Source organism: Camelina sativa, chromosome 15 (assembly GCF_000633955.1).
Source record: "Camelina sativa cultivar DH55 chromosome 15, Cs, whole genome shotgun sequence".
NCBI lineage: Eukaryota > Viridiplantae > Streptophyta > Magnoliopsida > Brassicales > Brassicaceae > Camelina > Camelina sativa.
This window is the reverse complement of record NC_025699.1, coordinates 4,602,135-4,624,819: the sequence shown is the minus strand read 5'-3', so window position 1 is coordinate 4,624,819 and position 22,685 is coordinate 4,602,135. Positions and strand designations below refer to the sequence as shown.

General features: G+C 35.2%; 5 protein-coding genes and 1 long non-coding RNA gene across 6 annotated transcripts; 4 read left to right on the top strand and 2 right to left on the bottom strand.

The window, feature by feature from the left end:
* LOC104745294 (receptor-like protein 12) lies at positions 263-3,531 on the top strand. Its single transcript, XM_010466494.1, has 2 exons — positions 263-2,872; positions 2,975-3,531. Exons 1-2 carry the CDS (start codon positions 263-265, stop codon positions 3,008-3,010), a joined length of 2,646 nt encoding a protein of 881 aa, XP_010464796.1. The 3' UTR covers positions 3,011-3,531.
* LOC104745295 lies at positions 3,293-4,406 on the bottom strand. Its single transcript, XR_760738.2, has 4 exons — positions 4,232-4,406; positions 3,874-4,001; positions 3,622-3,699; positions 3,293-3,511 (listed from the first exon to the last, which is right to left on the bottom strand). It is a non-coding gene; the product is annotated as an uncharacterized LOC104745295 (long non-coding RNA).
* LOC104745296 (receptor-like protein 12) lies at positions 11,457-14,172 on the top strand. Its single transcript, XM_019236629.1, has one exon. It carries the CDS (start codon positions 11,503-11,505, stop codon positions 14,170-14,172), a length of 2,670 nt encoding a protein of 889 aa, XP_019092174.1. The 5' UTR covers positions 11,457-11,502.
* LOC104745293 lies at positions 14,859-17,576 on the bottom strand. Its single transcript, XM_010466493.2, has 6 exons — positions 17,297-17,576; positions 16,680-16,857; positions 16,403-16,584; positions 15,463-16,308; positions 15,287-15,364; positions 14,859-15,195 (listed from the first exon to the last, which is right to left on the bottom strand). Exons 2-6 carry the CDS (start codon positions 16,846-16,848, stop codon positions 15,142-15,144), a joined length of 1,329 nt encoding a protein of 442 aa, XP_010464795.1. The 5' UTR covers positions 16,849-16,857; positions 17,297-17,576; the 3' UTR covers positions 14,859-15,141.
* LOC104748128 (putative F-box protein At3g23960) lies at positions 19,276-19,866 on the top strand. The gene has a single exon (XM_010469813.1). The coding sequence runs from the start codon at positions 19,276-19,278 to the stop codon at positions 19,864-19,866; it is 591 nt and encodes a 196-aa protein (XP_010468115.1).
* LOC104745291 (protein LURP-one-related 9) lies at positions 20,732-22,062 on the top strand. Its single transcript, XM_010466490.1, has 3 exons — positions 20,732-21,005; positions 21,565-21,813; positions 21,891-22,062. The coding sequence occupies exons 1-3, from the start codon at positions 20,793-20,795 to the stop codon at positions 22,023-22,025; spliced, it is 597 nt and encodes a 198-aa protein (XP_010464792.1). The 5' UTR covers positions 20,732-20,792; the 3' UTR covers positions 22,026-22,062.

Here is a 22,685-nt window from a genome sequence, read left to right as displayed (position 1 = left end):
GAATATGCGGAACTTGACTATTCAAACGTAAAAGACTTTTTAAAGTCTTTGCGTTTCAACGTAAAGAACACTTGGTTGAAAGACTAGTTATATACTGAGTCAGTCAAGCTGTGTTGGATTTATTATATTTGTGGAGTATAGTGTATTATGATTATGTATATAAAAGAGAGCACGAAACCATGTTGATTATTTACCATCTCACAATTTCCTTGTTTTCTTCATTCTCTTTTTTTTTTTTTTTTTTTTNTTCAAGAAAATTAAAATGAAAGGCTTCTGGAACTCGACGAGTATTATTCCTAATATTACTCTTTCTTTTATTTTCTTTTTCATTTGTTATTTTGAAGACGTGCTTGCGGTTCCTCCTATTAAGCAGCATTTTCTGTGTCGTTCCGAACAAAGGGATGCACTTTTCGCTTTTGAAAACGAGTTTGAGATTGGGGAGCCTAATTCTGATTGTGTGGATTTTAGCACTGAATCTCATTGGAATAAGGAGTCATGGGAGAATAACAGCGACTGTTGTAGTTGGAAAGGTATCAAGTGCAATACCAAGTCTGGAGAAGTGGTCGAGCTAGACCTTAGCTGCAGCGGCCTCTATGGCCGGTTTCATTCCAATAGCAGTCTTCAAAACCTTCATTTTCTAACCACTCTTGACCTTTCATATAACGATCTTACTGGCCAAATCCCAGATTCCATTGGAAACCTTACTCAACTCACCTCTCTCCAGCTTTTTGGAAATCAATTCTCGGGTCAAATCCCGTCTTCGATTGGAAACCTTTTTCATCTCACCTCTCTCAACCTTTTGGAAAACAATCTCGATGGTGAAATCCCATCTTCTTTTGGAAATCTAAACCAGCTGACAGGATTAATCGTTGGTGGCAATAAGCTCAGGGGCAACTTTCCCATTGTACTATTGAATTTGACAGGGTTGTTAGATTTAGATATCTCCAACAATCAATTCAGTGGTGCGCTTCCTCCGAATATCACTTCACTATCATACTTAGGATCTTTTTTTGCAAGTTACAACGCTTTCACTGGAACTATCCCTTCTACTCTCTTCACCATTCCTTTTTTGGTTGTATTTGATTTGAGAGATAACCAACTCAACGGCACTCTTGAGTTTGGAAATACATCTTCTTCACCATCTAACCTACAATATTTATCCCTTGGAAGCAACAACTTCAAAGGGTCAATCCCGAGCTCCATTTCTAAATTTGTCAACCTGTGGTGTCTTGAGCTTTCTCATTTCGACACCCAAGGCCGCCCAATTGACTTTAGTATCTTCTCGCATTTCAAGTCACTCGAATTTCTTGACCTATCCTATTTGAACTCCACCACTACGATTGACTTGTTTTCATATTCCAAAAGCCTCTTGATTTTAGATCTCTCATGCAACCATGTTTCAACAACAAACAAGATTTCAGTTTCAAATCCCCCTCCACAGAAGATATACTCTTTGAGCTTATCAGGCTGCGGTATCACCGAGTTTCCAGAGCTCCTAAGAACCCTACATGGAATTGAATTGCTAGATATCTCCAACAACAAAATCCAAGGTCAAGTTCCTGGCTGGTTATGGACTCTACCAAACTTGACGTACGTGAATCTTTCCAATAACACTTTCATCGGTTTCCAGAGATCAAACAAGAAACAAGGACTATCCTCTCTTCGGAAACCATCTTTGAGGCACTTGCTTGGCTCCAACAACAACTTCACGGGCAAGATTCCTTCTTTCATATGCGAGTTACATTCTCTAAACACTCTTGATTTATCTGAAAACAACTTTAACGGTACAATCCCTCCTTGTTTGGGAAATCTCAATAGTACTCTTTCAGATCTAAACCTTCGGCAGAATAATCTAAGTGGAGGTCTTCCAAAGGATATTTTTGAAAGATTAAGGTCGTTTGACGTTGGTCATAACCAACTTGTGGAAAAGCTTCCAAGATCTTTGATCCATTTCTCTACTCTTGAAGTTTTGAACGTGGAAGGCAACAGAATCAACGACACGTTTCCGCTCTGGTTGAGTTCTCTACAAAAGCTACAAGTTCTTGTCCTTCGCTCCAATGCATTCCATGGCCCAATACATCAAGCCATGTTCCCTCAGTTACGAATCATCGATATATCACATAATCACTTCAAAGGAACTTTGCCAACAGATTATTTTGTGGAGTGGCCTGCTATGTCATCACTTGGGACAGACGAAAATCGGCCGAATGTCAATTACATGGGAGATAAATCAGGCTATTACCATGATTCAATGGTTTTGATGAATAAAGGTGTAGAGTTGGAGCTTGTACGTATCTTAAAAATCTACACAGCAATCGACTTTTCGGGAAACAAATTCGAAGGAGAGATTCCAAAGTCCATCGGTCTATTGAAAGAGCTTCATGTGCTCAACTTGTCAAACAATGTATTCACTGGCAGCATCCCTTCATCTATGGGGAACCTGAAAGCTCTAGAGTCTTTGGATGTTTCCCGAAACAAGCTTTCAGGAGAAATTCCACAAGAGCTAGGGGAGCTCTCGTTCCTTGAATACATGAACTTCTCCCATAACAAACTTACAGGCCTAGTACCAGGGGGCACTCAGTTTCTAACGCAGCCTTGCTCTGCTTTTGAGAACAATATGGGACTTTTTGGTCATTCTTTTGACGAAGTTTGCAGAGATATTCAGACGCCAGCATCGCATCAACAGTATAAAACACCGGAATTAGAGGACGAAGACGAAGAGGTGATTAGTTGGACAGCAGCTGCAATAGGATTCATACCTGGTATTTCCTTTGGATTTACGATTGGATACATATTTCTTTCCTACAAACCAAAATGGTTCATGAACCCTTTCGCCGAGACAAATGTAGATGGAGTACAACTCACTAGAGAGGTAATGTTCCTAACTATTTAACGAATGTTTTTAGCAAACATAATTGATACTGAATTTTGTTTCGAATCTCTTTGATCTTTCATTTCCGTATACTACACCCAGACAGAGTCAGAAGTTCTACGGTTTGATAACGTTTAAGAGCTCTCATTGCTTCTCCATTATTCAACAAGGATGGACACTTCAGGTGCCTCACCAAAACTAGCAAAGATCTCTCTTTCTTAACGCATTTTGCTTGAACATTTACAATCTTTGGAATGATTTAAAGCTTTTAGTTTAATGTCAATGTAAGTTACATGTAACAGTTAAAATCAAACCTTTTTATGTCGAAGAGCAATGGAAGTGAGTAAAAAAACTATCATATACCTATTTTTCAGCAATACATACTGAAACTGAAGCATACCAAGTCAAGGATTAGCAATAAAAGAGGAAAGAGTATTCCTTTAGAGTAACTTTCAAACTCGGGAGTCAAATCATTTCCATATTCCTTTTTTTTCTTCTTCACATATGTTCAAAAGACAAGAAGTAGCTAGAGAAGCATTACAAACTCAAGAGTTTATTCTTAATTTGAGCTTACCATGCATGTGCTTAAAAACTTCCATTGCTCCCTTTTAGCCGAAGTATCTCCCTTCTTGATTCAAGCTGCAAGAACCCAAACAAAAGAGATAGAGATTACAAAAGATATAGAGATTTTGTACTAGAAGCAAGTGTAATGGAAGTATCAGTTTGTGAGTTTTGCAAAGTGTTTTTACCAGCTCCATCTCCAAAGTAATCATCCTCTCAGCTTGTTTCATCTGAGTATGCTTCAACTCCTTGACTTCCGACAATATCTAGCATAGAAAAACATATTCGTAGGAGTTTCATTAGTGGATCATAAGCAAAACTGTTCGTTTTTTATGGTTCAGAGAATAATGGATGACCTACACAATGTTAAGTCAAGGGCTCACACCGTAGACATTTGTGTAAATCAGTTAAAGGAAGCGTTCTGTACTGAGTAAAGGTACCTGACCAGGATCAATGTTAAATTGTTAAGTCTTCCTTCACTAGCAGCTTCAAAGATGCCGTGAACAGGAACAGCGTCAAACCAGGATCAATGTTCTTGATATAAGCCATGTGAGAGGGACTGGTAAACCTGTTCACAAATTAAAGAAATCTTCTAATATATAAAAAAAAACCCTAAAATTGGAAAAAAAATACCCAATCTTCTATTAAAACATCGAAACCTAGAGAAGTGGAAAATTTCAGTTTTTTGTTCACAAATCAGTGAACACGAAAACATCTAAAACCCTAAAATCATCAAACCCAGAGACTAATTCAGCGAAAAAATCGACGAACCCAGAAAAGATTAATCAGAAAACATACCTATCGTGAATGACTCCAGAATTTATAGTTGAATCGTTTCTTTAATGGGCAAAAAAAAACTCTTCTTTCTCATGCAGATGGTTTTTCTTGTTCGTTGTTAAAATCGATCAAAAATCAAATCTCTACCGAAGCTTTTTTCTTCGCGTCTCTCTTTTTGTTGATGACACCACATAAAAAACACGCTCTTAATACGCGTGAGCAAATCAATTGTTTTGCATTTTTAATAAATAAGGGGGACTTTGTTGTTCCCCTCTTCTTACAAAAAAAAAAAAAAAAGAAGCAAAGCAATTAAATTTATAGTTTGACAACAAAGCATACAAAGTTACAAACACATAAAGAAACGTTTTAATTCAATAAAAAGATTGAGAAAGATCAAAATTTTGAAAACATAACCAGATGTTACTCAAGAGATGCAATAATTTAATTGAATTTAAATCAAATTTAGATTACAGAACAATAGAGATATTTTAAGAAATACATATATTTAAAAATTTATTGAAACTTAATAAATGAGATAAAAGCCTCATTTTAAAGATTATATTCTATATTTGAACAAAATCTAATATTTTGGGGGAAAAATATAACAATCTGTTATGCATAATTTATAACAAGGAAAATATAAATTATAATCTATAATATTGAAAATATTTATTTTCTTATTTTATCAATATATTAAAAGTTCAAACTATATATAATATTGAGAAATTATTTATATTTTTGTTCTCTTTTTTGTTTGACGACAGAAAAAACAAACCAACATCACAATAGCTCTGGGCATTCGGGTACCCGTTCAGGTTCGGATCGGGTATTTCGGATTTTTGGGTATTTCGGTAAAGGAGTCCTAGACCCATTCGGGTATTTCTAGTATTCGGATAAACACCCATCGGATTCGGATCGGATTCGGGTACCCATTACCCAAAATATATTTTAGATTTGAGTTTGGTTTTGAATATTTATATCTTAAACTTAACAAAATACTTGAATCTTCTTATAATTAAAAGAGGAGTACGTTTTTAAAAATGTCCGAAATTATCCAAGTATTTACACAGATTGCCACTCAATCTTAAAAAAGGAAAACGTTTCTCGAAATTGATAAGGGTACAATCGTCAGAAAAAATGGAAATTCGATTACCCGACCCGTTTTGTAGAAGAAGACCCGTGTGTTTGACCGAATCCGTATTAAAAACACGCGGATCCTGTAACTTTTTTTTCTTTCTAAATAATAAATTTAATTTGACCTTCTTTTCTTTCCCCTATCAATCGTCACCGCCGAGAAGAAGAAGAAGAAGATGTCTTCCATGGTCAATCTACTGAGCTTTGGCTCCGAAGCTGATGAGAAAAAATTGGATTTGGATTTCAAGGAAGAGAAGTTGGCTTCTAGAGATCATGTAAGTTGGTGTGCGAATGTTGTGTGTGTATAATTGCGGTTTTAGGATGATGCAAATAAGGATTATGTATATAAAAATGAGAAACTGGTCCAACAATTAGATCTGCAGAAGAAACAGTACAATGTTGAAACCAAGATCCAAGTGTTGTACGATGTCTGATGTTTAGCTTAGAGGGTCTATGGTTTTATTTGTGTTTTTTGACATATGAAACAGGTTATTGGCTTTGGGGAATACGTCAAACAAGTCTATGTCTCTTACAAGAAACATAAATATGAAACCATGGTACATTAATCCATATCCTAATCGACTAAAAATCTAAACTTGAGTGTATAAAATGTAATCAGATCTATGTGTTTTGCATTTTTGCAGCAAAATTCACAGAGAAGAGCGCAGATGACAGGAGAAAAAGCAGCAAACTAAACAGGTGATGGAGAGAATACAGTCTTTGTTGTTTGGATGTGCATTAAATTAATGGATTTTTTCAGTCTCTTTAGTTTTCTCTGTCTCCCTCTCTTTTTGCTTGGCAGATGGAGTGTGAACCATTATTCTTTATTCGGGACTTTGAATCAAATCCTGACATGGATTAGAAGCCACCAATATCGTTCTCTGAGTGCCTTGAGAAGGTAAAATCTTTTATTGCGGTCTGTCCTTTGATGATGACTCTATTTTCTCTCTTTGTTGATCACTTATGAAGCAATTTGAAAGAGATTGTTAATCACCACAGTTGTCATGATGAATAAATCCTAAGAAACAGAATGAGAATAAAATTGTTACAACAATTTCTTGAAGATACATTATTAATGTTATAGACCCAAAGACTAATAATATTCTCCAGCTCTTGAGACAGGTTCGGGTCTATGGCTTATCACTTATACATAAATTGTGTGTTTGTGTATATGAGTGTGTTGACGGATTATCACTCTTACTGCTACTTGCTAGGGTCTTATTAATCAAGGTACCTTTTTCCCCTTTTTATCTCTTTTGTCATTATTTTGAATTTGATACCTAATTTGGACTTAATATTACTTGCTAGGATTCATGTGCTATACCGGCTAGGATGAGAGGCGAAGAAGCTTTCTACAACGCACTGTCACTTCAGTATAATCAAACTTTTTAGCTACATTTATTTGTTGTTAGTTGTATCAAAACATATATTAAGTGTAATCTTAATATACAAAATCATAAGTTTATATATCTTTAAAACCCTTTCTCATATTGTTGTATTCTAATCACATTTTCCATACACAAAATTTCACAAAACAATAGAAAATAAAATTATATAACAACATATAATATATATGAAATATAAAATCATACCAAAAATGAAAGCAAATCAGATTAGAATATTCATATAAATAAATAATAAATAGATAGATATATAAATTGAATAAACTAAATAAAATACTTATTTATTCTATTATATTAATAAAGCGGATATGTTTGGTCGGATAATAATTCGGCGGTAACGGGTCAAGTAACAGAACCGATAATAAAAAAATCAGTACTTTATAATGTACCCGACTTTAAAGTCATTGTTACCCTTATTTTTGAAACGGGTCAAATACAAATATCCAGTATTTGATGTAACTGTAAACTACTACACCTACAAATCATCTTACTATATCAATATAAATTAATACATTTATTTTGCGGTACATCGCGGGTTAAGATCAATATTATATTAATAAGCTTATATATTACATCTGACACGTACAAACAATATATACGATGGAAAAAACAATATATATATATATATATATTAGTTTTTTATACAAATAAATTCTACTTAATTTGTAACCCAATTTATAAAACATAATTATGCTTCACCCGCGGTGTACTATATATAAATTAATAATTATAAACACCAAACAATTTAATGTATCACAAAAAAAACCAAAATATACAAGTTCATTAAAAGATTTTAATTATATTAAAAACAATATTTTTAAGTTATAGTCATACTATAACTAAAATTAATTTTATTTTTTAAAAAGTTATTAAATAATTGCAAAATAAAATTGACTTAGTAATAAACATAAAAGATCATAAATTATAAAATATTTGACCCGCGGTGTACCGCGGGTTCGAACCTAGTTCAATTCGAATTCCAAACAAATCTGAATTCAAATCTCTCCGACTCTGATATTAAAGGTGAAAAAAAACTATGGCAAATACATTTTTTTGTTGAAAATGACCTATTTTGTTTTGTAATATTCATTTTATATATTTTTTAATATGTAAAAATAATATTTTGGTATCCAGAATTCATGAGTGTGAAATAAAAAAATGCAATTAAAAATATAATAAGTAAAATCTCTTATATATAAAATTCCAAAAAACATGTGTTTCATTTAGTAATAGATAAATACTTGAAGTTTTAGTATTAGTCAAAAAGATTAAAGTGGCAAAATGGTTACAATGCACTTTTTAAACACCTTAGGTGTTGGGCTCAAGTCCCACTAGTTACCATTTTGCACTGATATAATAGTATTATTTATATATGTTCGGGTTAATTTGGGTATCCGTTTGGATATCGGATAATACCCGATCGGGTTCGGGTATCCGATTTTTAATAGATCCTAGACCCATTCGGGTATTTAAAAACTTCGGATACGGATTCGGATCGGGTTTTTCGGATCGGATTCAGGTCGGATTTTCGGGTTCAGGTATTTTGCCCAGGCCTACATCACAACAACCAAGGGGCCTGCGTCTTATTTTTTTTATCCCCTATACTATTGGGCCTTAGCCTTTTCTGGGGTTTTTTATTTTTCGCAAAATTGAGAAAGTCTTGACGCTGAGACTAGTCCTGGGCAAATAACCGGAACCGAACAGACCGAACCGAAACTGAACCAAAATTTCGGTTCCGATTCGAGTATGGTTAGTAGATAATAACCGATTGGATAGTGTTTCAATTATCCATGGATATCGGTTATTAACCGAACCGAACCGATATCCATTTGGTTATCCGAATCAAACCGAACTCATATAAAAATTATGTACTACCAAGAATCGAACTTGAGTCTCCTGCAAACTTGACCGTGCAAAGTGACCACTGCACCACGTTGAAGTTTTGACATTCTAATACATGTTAAAATATATAACGTAATAAAATTAAACTAAAAAACCACACCAATATCATATATATTTAGACCAAAATACTAAAATATTTTAAATAAACCAAATATTTGGAAGTTTTTAGATATATTTGTTAAATTATAATCAAGTTTTATTTAAATAATATTTTTTTAAAATATATTACACTGTTATGGATACCCGGAACCGAACCGAAAATAACCGAAACCGAACCGAAGCCGAACCGAAATAGTAATTAACCGAATGGATCCTAAACCTCTATATCCGAACTACCCGGAACCGAATGGATATATCCGGAACCGAACCGAATACCCGAACGCCCAGGACTAGCTGAGACACTGTCGATCATCAATCACCTAGGACTAGGAGTACACCCATTACACAACTAATAACAAAGTCATCTCACCTTGAATTGATTTCTTTTGGGTGATTTAATTTTTTTGGTTGGACAAACAATTTTTTTTTTTTTTTTTTGAAGTTTCCTATACGTTATTAAAAGCAAGACAAAAATTTGTGGAAATCCACTATTCTCAAACGTAATTCAAACGTAAAGACTTTTTTAAGTCTTTGCGTTTTAAACTGAAGGAACATTTGGTAGAAAGACTAGTTTATAATGTGAGTCAGTCAAGCTGTGTTGGATTTATTACCTTTGTGGAGTAGAATGTATTAGTATTATATGCTTACTAGGATTTACCCCGTGGTGAACCACAGGTTAATTGTTTTTAATAACATTTTATATAAAATTTATATAATTTTGTACTATTAATAGTTCTTCTTTCTTTGAGTTTGAATATAAAAGTTATAACACTGTATTTAATATATATATATATATATATATTTTCTTTAAATTATATAATTAGTACATGTGTTATTGAACGTATGTCTTTGCTTTGCAAGGTAAAATATCACATGACCAAATGATTTACCCCGTGGTGTAGTACAAACCAAAAAAAAAGTAGACTTTATTTAAATGTCAACCTAAGGAAAATTTTATCTTCTTATTGAGGTGGATTACCAGGGACAATTATTTGGTTTTGTTTATAATAGTGTTAGAATTTTTACAGTAACTAATTTTTACGGTATGTTAAGATAGATTATGAAAGAAAGAAACACAATCGAAGACTTTTGTTGTAAAATGGTTTTGATTTCATGTTTTACTAAAGCCCAAAATCAACGCAACTATGTTAAAAGAAAAGGAAAAAAAGGTAAGACAAAGTCTATTTTCTTCTCCGCCGTTTCACCCCCAAGCATACTCCATTGAAGGAGTTCACATTTTTTTAATATCAGGTTTCCAGACTTACTCTCATGTCTGCCTCTTCAGTTTCGAAGAGATCTTTTAAAAGAGATCTTTGTTGTTCCATTTTTGAGAGTTCTGCGCTTCCAATTTTGTGAAATAGTGCTTCTAAATTGGAAGCGAGTGCTACAATTGCTTCCGTTAGATTTTTTAAAATTGTGATTACGTGATCCCTAACAAACACACCCAAATAAAACGTTAGCAGCTCAATATATGAAATCACAGTCAGAAAGAGATGTGATCTTTATTAGATGTGGGTAAAGTGATTGTTAACTCAATCTCTATTCACATAGAGAGCTGATTTCCTCAATGCTAGTTTTTATAAAACTTGGTAAAAGTATTGTATTTTCTCCAATCTCAATAAGTCACAGAGACTTATGATTTCTTTGAAGAGGTGGGTAATAAGGATTATTTTTTTCCAAATCTCAGTCACAAAGACTAATGATCTTTATATAAGCCGTTGGTAACTTATCTTAAACCAGCAAATTGAAACCAAGCCCAGCAAACTGTAACCAACCTCAAGTATAAATGTCTGTCGAGATAATTTATTAAGTTGTAGGTAAAAGATTAGTTTTTTCAGCTTCGGGTCTTTTAAACCCAGACTGGAGAATATCCCAAAAGAGAATATGGCAAAACACCATTTTGAGTTTTTGCATTATGATCTCTCTTGGGTTCTAAAAAAACCAAACCAAGGAAGAAAAAAGACGAAAACAAAAAACCAAAAACAAAAAAAATTACGAAAACGAAAACCAATTAAACAAAATAAAGTGACACAAAATAAAACTCATGGAAACATTGGCAAAAAAAAAAATTCATGGAAACTTTGAAACGTGGAGTCAGAGTCACAAAATCACCAATTCACACCATGTCGTGGAAATGATGCGTTCTCTTGGAAATGAAGGGGATATATATATAAGATGAAAGCGATAGGGTTTTGTCATATTGAGTCGTAGACAGTCTTGATTTGCAAGTTTAGAACATATTTTTTACGATTTGGTTTGTTTTGATTTAGGAAAGATTGTTAAACCATAATATTATCTTGATTCCCGATTATAGTTAGGATTATTAATGTTTTAAATTAGAGAAAGTTGTAAAGCATATATTCTAAACTTGATCCACGGGTGAACAGTGCAATGTGCACATATTACGCTAAATAAGAGCTTACCAAATATGTAATCGATTTTTGTATATTAAATTAGATCTTACCTAAAATGTAACCGTATTTATTTTGTTGCTATAATCTTACCAAGTCCGATAGGTCCACACCCACCCTTCACAATATTCGGTGATTAAGAGGATCATATTACAAAAGGAAAAATCACATATATCTTTGTGAGAATCCGATTAGTGTAATCGGTTTAGATTTTTTTTAAAAAAATCCGACCCGAGTGAAGAAAAAAGAGGGGCACAATTTGTACTCCAAAAATGTATAGATATGGGCACGAAACCTTTTTATATTTACCATCACAATTTCCAGTTTTCTTCATTAATTTTAAATGAAAGGTTTCGGGAACTCAACGATTATCATTCCTATTTCTCTTTGTTTTATTTTCCTCATATTCATTTATCATTTTGAAGACGTGCTTGCGACTCCTCCTAGGCATTTGTGTCGTCCCGAACAAAGGGATGCACTTCTCGCTTTCAAAAACGAGTTTCACTTTGGGAAGCTTCATTATTATTGTGAGCTGCAACGCTTTGACTCTCATCCAAAGACGAAGTCATGGGGGAATAACAGCGACTGTTGTAGTTGGAAGGGAATCACGTGCAATGCCCAGTCCAGAGAAGTGGTTGGGCTAGACCTTCGCTGCAGCGGCCTCCATGGCCGGTTTCATTCCAATAGCAGTCTTCAAAACCTTCCTTTTCTAACCACTCTTGACCTTTCATTTAATGATTTTTATGGTCAAGTCCCATCTTCTGTTGGAAATTTTTCTCATCTTATAACTCTCCGCCTTCAGGGAAATAAGTTCAGTGGTCGGATTCCATCTTCCATTGGAAACCTTTTTCATCTCACCTCTCTCTACCTTCCGAATAATCATTTCACTGGTCGGATTCCAACTTGGATTGGAAACCTTTCTCAACTCACCGAACTCGGCCTTTGGAGAAACAATCTCGTTGGTGAAATCCCATCATCAATTGGAAACCTTCCTCAACTCACCATACTCGCCTTTTGGGGAAACAATCTCGTTGGTGAAATCCCATCTTCAATTGGAAACCTTTCTCAACTCACCGATCTCAGCATCTCGCGTAACGATCTCGTTGGTGAAATCCCATCTTCTTTTGGCAATCTCAGCAAGCTGACCTACTTTGAAGCAAGTCTAAATGCTTTCACTGGAACTATCCCTTTTCATCTTTTTACCATTCCTTCTTTGATAAGTATTATTTTGAGTGATAACCAACTCAACGGCACTCTTGAGTTTGGTAATACATCTTCACCATCTAACCTAGAATCATTATCCCTTGGCAACAACAACTTCAAAGGGCCAATCCCGAGATCCATTTCCAAATTTGTCAACCTTAAGTCTCTTGACCTTTCTCCTTTCGACACCCAAGGCCGCCCAGTTGACTTTAGTATATTCTCGCCTCTCAAGTCACTCCAATATCTATACCTTTCCTATTTGAACACCACCACTACAATTGACTTGTATGATATCTTATCATATTCCAAAAAACTCTCTATTTTATCTCTCTCAGGCAACCATGTTTCAACAACAAACAAAAGTTCAGTTTCAAATCCCCCTTCACAGCAGATATATGCTTTGTACTTGTCAGGCTGCGGTATCACCGAGTTTCCAGAGCTCCTAAGAACCCTACATGGAATTGAATATCTAGACATTTCCAACAACAAAATCAAAGGTCAAGTTCCTGCCTGGTTATGGACTCTGTCAAACATGTGGTACGTGAATCTTTCCAACAACACTTTCATCAGTTTCCAAACATCAAAGAAAAAACAAGGACTATCCTCTGTCCGGAAACCATTATTGAGGTACTTGCTTGGCTCCAACAACAACTTCACCGGAAAGATTCCTTCTTTCATATGCGAGTTGCGTTCTCTAGAGACTCTCGATTTATCTGAAAACAACTTTAAGGGTTCAATCCCTTATTGCTTGGGAAATCTCAAGAGTAATCTTTCACATCTAAACCTTCGTCAGAATAATCTAGGTGGAAGTCTTCCAAAGCATATATTTGAAAGTCTAAGGTCGCTTGACGTCGGTCATAACCAACTTGTGGGAAAGCTTCCAAGATCTTTGAATCGTTTCTCTACTCTTGAAGTTTTGAACGTAGAAAGCAACAAAATCAACGACACGTTTCCCTTCTGGTTGGGTTCTCTACGAAAGCTAAGAGTTCTTGTCCTTCGCTCCAATGCATTCCATGGACCAATACATCAAGCCTCGTTCCCTCAGTTGCGAATCATCGACATTTCACATAATCACTTCGATGGAACTTTGCCATCAAATTACTTTTCGAAGTGGACTGCTATGTCATCACTTGGAAAAAATGAAGTTGGGTCTAACAAAATGTATATGGGAGATACATATTACCAAGATTCAATGGTTTTGATGAATAAAGGTGTAGAGATGGAGCTGGTACGTATCCTTAAAATCTACACAGCAATCGACTTTTCGGGAAACAAATTTGAAGGAGAGATTCCAAAGTCCATCGGTCTAATGAAAGAGCTTCTTGTACTCAACTTTGCAAACAATGTATTCACTGGCAGCATCCCTTCATCTATGGGGAACCTGAAAGCTCTCGAGTCCCTGGACGTTTCCCAAAACAAGCTTTCAGGGGAAATTCCACAAGAACTAGGGGAGCTCTCATTCCTTGCGTACATGAACTTCTCTCATAACAAGCTTACAGGCCTAGTTCCAGGGGGCACTCAGTTTCGGACGCAGAATTGCTCTTCTTTCGAGGACAATATGGGACTTTTCGGCCCTTCTTTTGATGAAGTTTGCAGAGATATTCACACGCCACCATCGCATCAACAGTATGAAACAAAGGAAGAAGACGAAGAAGTGATTAGTTGGATAGCAGCTGCAATAGGATTCATACCTGGCATTTCCTTTGGATTTACGATTGGATACATATTGCTTTCCTACAAACCAAAGTGGTGGTTCATGAACCCTTTCGGCCGAAACAAACGTAGATGGAGAAGCACTCCAACTCACTAGAGAGGTAATGTTCTGACTTCTAAACGAACTTGTTAGTAAGCATTAGAATAATTAGGTGAACCCTTTTGGTCGAAACAATCGTAGAGGGAGAACCACTACAACTCACTAGAGAAGTAATGTCCTGACTTTTATACGAATTTGTTAGAAAACATTACAATAATTAGGTGGATAAATATTTTAAAAATATGTCTGTTATTGATACCGAATTTTGTGAAATATCTCTTTGATCTTTCATTGTCGTATACTACACCGAGACGGAATCAGAAGTTCTATTTCAGTGATTGAACTGCTGAATATTAAAAACGTAAAGATCTCTCTATGATTGGACTTTACATGGAAGCTTTATCTGGTTGCTTTCTTACATACACAATCCTTTGGTGCTTTCAGGGTGTCCAAGAAAACAACAAGAATGAGGCGTGAGAGAGAGAGAGAGAGATGAAGATCATACTATCTGCATTTATGGTTTGATAACGTTTAAGAGCTCTCATTGCTTCTTCATTATTCAACAAGGATGGAAACTTCAGGTGCCTCACCAAAACTAGCTAAGATCTCTCTTTCTCAAGTGTCTAGTTAATAAATTTCTTAACGCATTTTGTTTGTGAATAAGTGAACCAGAAGAACATGTACAATCTTTGGAATGATTTAAAGCTTTTAGTTTAATGTCAATGTAAGTTTCATGTAATAGATAAAATCAAACCTTTTTATGTCAAAGAGCAATGGAAGTGAGTAAAAAACTATCATATACCTATTTTTCAGCAATACATACTGAAACTGAAGCATACCAAGTCAAGGATTAGCAATTAAAAGAGGAAAGAGTATTCCTTTAGAGTAACTTTCAAACTCGGGAGTCAAATCATTTCCATATATCCTTTTTTTCTTCTTCACATATGTTCAAAAGACAAGAAGTAGCTAGAGAGTCATACAAACTTCCAAGAGTTTATTCTTAATTTGAGCTTACCATGCATGTGCTTAAAAACTTCCATTGCTCCCTTTTAGCCGAAGTATCTCCCTTCTTGATTCAAGCTGCAAGAACGCAAACAAAAGATAAGAGATTTTGTACTTGAAGCAAGTGTAATAGAAGTATCAATTTGTGAGTTTTGCTAAGTATTTTTACCAGCTCCATCTCCAAAGTAATCATCCTCTCAGCTTGTTTCATCTGAGTATGCTTCAACTCCTTGACTTCCGATAATATCTAGCATAAAAAAGCATATTCATAGTAGTTTCATTAGCGGTCATAAGCAACAGTGTTCGTTTTTATAGTTCAGGGAACAATGGATCACATAAATTTACCTCAGTCAATATATCTACGAAGGTGGGGGATCCCGTTTCCATCTTGAAATGATCCATACGTCCGATGTCATCAACCACATCTCCTGTAGTTGCGGAAACATAGGAGGATCCACAAGGAGATTTAGCCATACTTTTTTCCTCAAAGTCCCAGGAAATCTTCTCATCATCCCAAGAGTTAGGCACCATCGATGAAGAAGCTGCTCCCATGTTACCCACAAAGCTCTGGAGACCATCCTTATCCTTAGGGTCCTCCAAAATCTTGTTCAGTCCATCCAGATGGACTTGAAAGGAAGATGCTGCATCCCAATCGATGACTGAATATGTATCCTCAGCATGATCTTCCTTGCTAATGCTACATCCTATTCTATTGTTAGCTGTAGTCGATGTTCCCTTTTCTGTTGGATGGAGATATTGTTGATGATGATAAGGATTCACTTTGACATCTTCACCTTCCTTTGAAGCGTTTCTGAAACCTTCACTGTCTTGGCGGAAAGACGGAACTTGAGAAGCAGATGTCGAAGATTCAACACCTTTACATGCTTGAGATGAAAGTTCCTCTGAAGGTTTGAACAGATTGCTCCACTTATCAACACGTGTTGCTCCTGCCTCACCTATCTGTGCAAGAGAAGATGCGGGAATTGGCTTTCTGGGTGGTGGTACAACATCTCTGGATGTCGATGGTGCCCTTACAGATGGTGACGGTGAAAACAAACGGAGCAGCTTGTTTGTCTGACCTCGGTCTAGTTCAAACCAAAACATCTTATCATCCTTGTAGTTCTCCGAAATTACTGGACTGAACTTTTCTTCAGGCAAGGGCTCACACCGTACTCGGACTCGGACCTTTACCTGTGCCAAAAATTTGCAGAAGGAGATACATTTCAATTTAGAAGACATTTGTGTAAATCAGTTAAAGGAAGCGTTCTGTAGTAAGTAAAGGTACCTGAGCAGGATATGGACTTGGATCAGTCCCATTTGGAGACCAAGCTTTGGGATCAATGTTAAGTTTTCCTTCACTAGCAGCTTCAAAGATCCCGTGAAGTGTTCTGTCACTGTAGTTGAACAAGAACAGCGTCAAACCAGGATCAATGTTCTTGATATAAGCCATGTGAGGGGCTGGTAAACCTGTTCACAAAAAAAAGCATCATTCTCAATAATCTGGTCGTCACTAAAGTTAAAGCCTCAACGGTTGAATAGATTGTATTGTATAGCCAACTAACCAAACAAATTCTTAGCATAGCACTCTTTGATAGTGCTGAACTTGCATCCAAATATAACCCCACAAAGATCACCCTTCTTAAGATTCCTCACCCACATAGGTCCATATCCTGATATGTATTGGCCATCCGAAGCCAATGTATAGCTCTCTGTCTTCCTCCCTGCACCCATTGCTTCTCACTAGAAAGAACCAATATACATACATGTCAAAAAAACGAAACCGTAACAAAGACTGATGTTAGAGTAAAGTGAAACGTCAACACAAAAACTGTCTCCAAAATCATCAAACAAATTGCAGATATTCTCTAAAGTATTCACTTCCAGATACCATAAGCAATCTGAGACAATGTTTGACTACGGGAGAAACCATGGTGAAATTTGTCCTGTCTACTAAGTTCTGAAACCCTAAGCAGAGAGAATCTTCAATTACTGAACGTTTATAACAGTTCTTACTTCAGAAACCAAAGGAAGATGCAAAATCTCATACGCACATATGTTCTTCCCCATCAAACGCTCAGTGTCAAACCAAAATCAAAGATTTCTAGGAGAGACGAAACATCAATCTGAACGGAAACGAAGAAATAAAAACAAATCTGTGAAAGGTGAGACAAACTAATACCTTAAATTCCTTAAACGAGAGCAGCTACGTCGAGATTGAAGGAGACGATCTCACTCACTGAAGGTTCGAGAGACGAAGAAGACAAAACCGAACGGAATCTTTCAGAAACTCAAAATTCCACTGCAAAGATGCATCGCGATGAAGAAATCAACAGAGAAATCGAATCTGAAAACGGAGAAAAGAAAAAAAAATCTTAGGGTTTCTTCGATTTGGGTAATGAGGGAGAGAGAGAGAGAGAGAGTTAAAAAGAAGAAGGGGTGGTACTAACTAAGACTGAAAAACCCGCAGAAACCACACTGCAATTTTTATTTTTTTCCGGAGAGAAAAGAAAAAAAAAATTAAGATGAAGCGCGAAAAAGAAATAATTATGAGACGAGTTTACCCTTTTGGGTTTTTGGGCTGTGACACTAAAATGGCAAGTTATAGGGGTTTTTCCGTAATATTATTTATCGGAGGATGCAGAGAGACGTTGCAGTTGCACGGCCATCACGTCAATGCTCTGTGTTTTATTTAATAAAGTAGAGATTTGTTTTGATATCTTCTTGACCAAATATATATCACTAATAATTAATTCTGAACTTGAAATTGTTTTTTTTTTTAATCCAGAAATAGGAGCAAGCTTAGCAAAATCAAAATTGAAACAATTAAATCATGCAAGAACATAATTTTGATTTGAATTTGATTTATTTTTTATCAATGGGTAAATGCAGCAATCTGAGAACTATACTAAGCAGTCTTATTCTTATGGTATACATGTAAATTATTTGTAGTTTTTAAAATATACAATTAAAAGGAACCGTTGATTTAGTAAATAGATATTGAGTTATTGACATTGAGAAGACTCATGGAGAGTTTGATTTGTATTTTGTTGTGATGGTTTTGCTATTGGTGTCTAAAGAAATTTTAAAAATTACAAATAACTCCTTAATCTACGTCTTTGTATATCAAACCAATTATTTTAATCGTTTGGTAACCAAATAGTAATTTTTTATATATTTAAAATTAGATTACCAACCAATAAAATCCATTAAAAAAGATTCATAGATAATGTTTTTCAATATAAAGAGTTAAATGTTGCTGCCAAACAAAATCTATATATCTCTTTTTCTATCTAAAAAATATAATAATATATGTTTTCCTTAAATCAACGTTTTGTTTTGACTGATTATACTTGGATATTTCCATTGAGCTTGCAAAATCCCAAGATTATAGTGTTTTCTGTTTTTTTTTTTTTTTTTTTGGGCCAAAATACAAGTCACCACCATAAAAATATCATTGGAGAGTTAAATCTAGCTAGGGTTTACTACACCATGATATCACGGCCGCTGAATAACGTCTCAGAGATTTGTCTAAACATTTCTCCACGCAAAACACAAGCGATGACCTCAACAGATAACTCCTTTCCGATCCCAATAGATCTCGTTATCGAGATACTCGCGAGGTTGCAGGCGAAAAACGTAGGGAGGTGTCGTTGCGTATCAAAGCTATGGGCCAACATACTTCGCCGTCAAGATTTCACAGAGTTGTTCTTGACTAAATCTTTAGCTCGCCCGCAACTCTTGTTCGCCTGCTTAATGAACGATGGTGGGTTATCTTTCTTCTCCTCATCACATCAGCCTCAAAACCGTAATGAGATCTTGACTGCGATAGATACTAGTTATCTAACTCATGTCCATATGACTTATCGAGTCTGTGGTACGATCAACGGTTTGATCTGTCTCAAAGGTATACGGATCTTTAAGGGATGTATGAATCCATCGTCGGCGTTGGTTTTATGTAACCCTACCACTGGAGAATCCTTACCTTTACCAAAAATGAAGACGATCACCAGGAGGAAGGGGATTGATGTCAAGAGCTATTTTGGGTATCTTCCGACTAAGAAACAATTCAAGGTATTGTCTATGACTTTGCCTGTCAAAGGAAACTCTGAGGGGCATCAAGTTTTGACATTAAGAACTGATAAAAAGCTTTCTTGGAGAATGATCAAATGTTGTGTTACCCATCGTCCTGATCGTAATTGGGGGATATGCATCAATGGTGTGTTGTATTATACAGCTGTGGTCATAGAAGAGTCCTCTTTAGAGGTTACTGTGGTGGTTTGTTTTGATTTTGGATCTGAGAAGTTTAGCGTTCTGAAAGTCGTGGAAACTTTTAAGAGAACGTTGCCTAACACGACAACTCCGGTTAACTACAATGGCAAATTAGGTTTGCTGATGACAGAAGAGTCTAATTGGGTTATTAATGGAATAAGTAGATATTTTGAGTTGTGGGTTTTAGAAGACGCTGGAAAACATGAATGGTCGAAGCGTACGTGCGTATTGCCTCCTTCATGGAAGACTCTAATTGGGAATAGAATCTTATACTTTGTGGGGATGATTGGTACAGATGAAATTGTACTGTCATACCACCCAACCATGCCTCATTACGTTTTCTACTACAATATTGATAGAGACACAGTTAGAGTAGCTAGAATCAGAGGATCAATGGAAGGGGTGAAAGGTAATGGATGTCGCATCTTCTTAAACCATGTAGAGAATGTTGAGCTTATTCAAAACATTTTAGTACGTTAAGCACATGAGATTTTGTAACAACGCTAGTTTGTCTCTTCTGTTCTCGTCCTCATCATAAGTCATCTTCTTAATGTAGGACTTATCCTCTGTTTTTTTTTTTGTATGTGGCTGTTCTCCATTTCACAATAATTATACATTAATTCATTGTATCTAAATTTCCAAAATATATGTATTAGTTTTGAATTTAAACTGAGCATTGTTTGTTTAGAATCTTTAGATTAAAAATCTGATTTAACAAGAACTTCGGAACACTTTATTACGTTTTACATGCACTAGAGGCGGATAAGCAAAGTACAAATTAGCAAAAAATATAAGTTCACTAGCAACAGCTAATTAGCTGATAAAAGTTAAATTTCGAATAATGACCGTCAGAATTAAAGAGCAAAACTAATAAGTTCTATATTACTAATCATTTCTTTTATTTTAGTCAATGAAGAAAATCGATTAGAGACAGTTGGATCCGGACATGATCATCAAGAATCTTAAATTTGATCGTCATTCATCAGACTTTCAGATTAATTAATAATGATTATAATTATTCTCTGTTAAAATATTATCTGTTTTATCTTATTCAATGAAGAACAATGACTAGGTAGACAGTAGGATTTGGACATGATGACCAAGAATCTTAATTAAATACTAATTCGAAGTTTAGAACACCTTATTCCTCTTCGTGTCACATTTACAAACCCCAAAAACAAGTACTTTAATAAGAGAGCAAATGAAATAATCTTTTTCTTCTCCCTCAAGTAATTTAAGAACCGCGTTAATCAACTTTTTTTATAATAAAACTCTACTTTTCTCTTCTTTACTTAATAAAAGAAAAAAGACAAAGCGATTCTTTGATTTGTAATAGAGGCATCCTTTTATGTAGTTGTCTTGTATCAGACTTGTTCAAAAACTAAACATTGTTGGAGAAAAAAAAAATGGTGAGTGTAGTGGGAGAGATGTTTTGTAATCCGTACACGACGGAGCTGGTGGTGAGAAGGCGACGTGAGAGCCTGAAAAAGGAACGCTACGACGTTTTCGATCTCTCCAACAATCTTATCTTCACCGTCGACGGTGGTATTTGGGACATCCGCCGTAGACGTGTGCTCCGTGACGCCACGGGAACTCCTCTTCTCTCCATGCGCACTAAGGTGTCACTCTCACATTAATCACATCTGTTTTATCTACAAAAATTAATCATTTAATTTTATTGTTGAGGGATCATCACATGTTAATTGTGTCATATGACAATTTGGCTGCATAAACCTAATTTCTCCATATTTAGAACCCAACTTTACACATATATAACATGGTAGCAATGCCTAATTTCACTTTTTTTAGAAATTGGTAGATGTCAATAGACACACTGAGTGGTAAAATAGCCTAATTAAAACCAATTATTCTTGCCAACTTTTCTCTTTGATTTTTTTTTTAAAGTATATATTTTTCTACGTATTAGATAGAAATGGTATGCTTACTTGATTAATCGAAACTCGAAAGACATATTAATGACAAAATGATGATTTGAGACTTGAGACTTAGTCAAGAGAATGTCTAGATATGTTTAAAGTTAAAGGTATTGTTCGAGACTAGAGAATATATGTTCTCAAGATTTTTTAAAAAAAAGTAGTTTCCATCTCATGACCAATTGACGAGATAATTAGGACTTGGTTTTAACTAAAAGGAACTAACAAATGTAGAATGTTTCAGGGACTTATAACGATGAGATACAATTGGGAAGTATACAAAGGAGAAAGCACAGAATCTGAAGATCTTCTTTTCTCAGCAAAGGAACCAAATATATTATCCTTGAAAACATCACTTGATGTCACTTTACCGCCAAACCAAAATTCAACAGACATAATTAGTAGTATCGAGCCAGATTTTCGAACATTTGGTCGTTATATCGGCTCTTCTTTCAAACTCTTTGAGCCAATTCACAATACTCTTCTTGCTGAGGTATCTCATTCATTCATTATTCCTCTAGCTAACCACCATTTGCATCCATATGAAAAATGAGAGCTTAAATTATGCAGGTGGTTCATGATTTCACATGGGGAGGACTTATAAAAGGGAGTTACAGCTTCAAAGTGAGAGTGAATCCATATGTAGATTTTGCGTTTGTTGTGGCGTTACTTGTAATCGCGGATGATACTTCCAATCTACGTTAGACATAGATTTCTACTAATGTCAGTCACATTTTGTTTATTTTTTTTTATAAATGGTCAATATATATTAATACTATCATGAAATTATTGGGTGTTTTTGGATAACATTTTATGAAAATTTTGGGGGCATGGGACATTATCTAAGAAAAAACACATCTAGTTTCAATAAATGTCAACATTTGCGTCACAACATCATCCCACGATTAAATTCAAATAATGAATACGCCCATGTCGACTTTTATAATTTTTATCTTCCAACTTGATTAATGTTTTTTTTATATAGTTCCGTTCAGTTATTATCGTTCCAATCGTCGACACACCGATTTGACCATACGAACGACAAAAGAGAGATCACGACAATTAATGCGTGTCCACATCCACAAAAAGACGCACAAGTGACCTTCCTCGTTGCTTCCCACTGCCCCTAATCTTTCTCTTTCATAACTTTAACTCTCTTTTTAAATTATTTGCGTCCACGATTACATTTTATCACTTTTATTTCTTTATTTATCCATTGGAAAAGACAAACTATGATGTCAAATCCTACACACACAAAAAAAAAACAGCAAACTTGGTTAATTTCTTAGTGCGATACATCAATCTCTCTAAACACGTGATCTTAGACAAGATTAGCACAAACCCAAATAAATTTGTCATGCATTG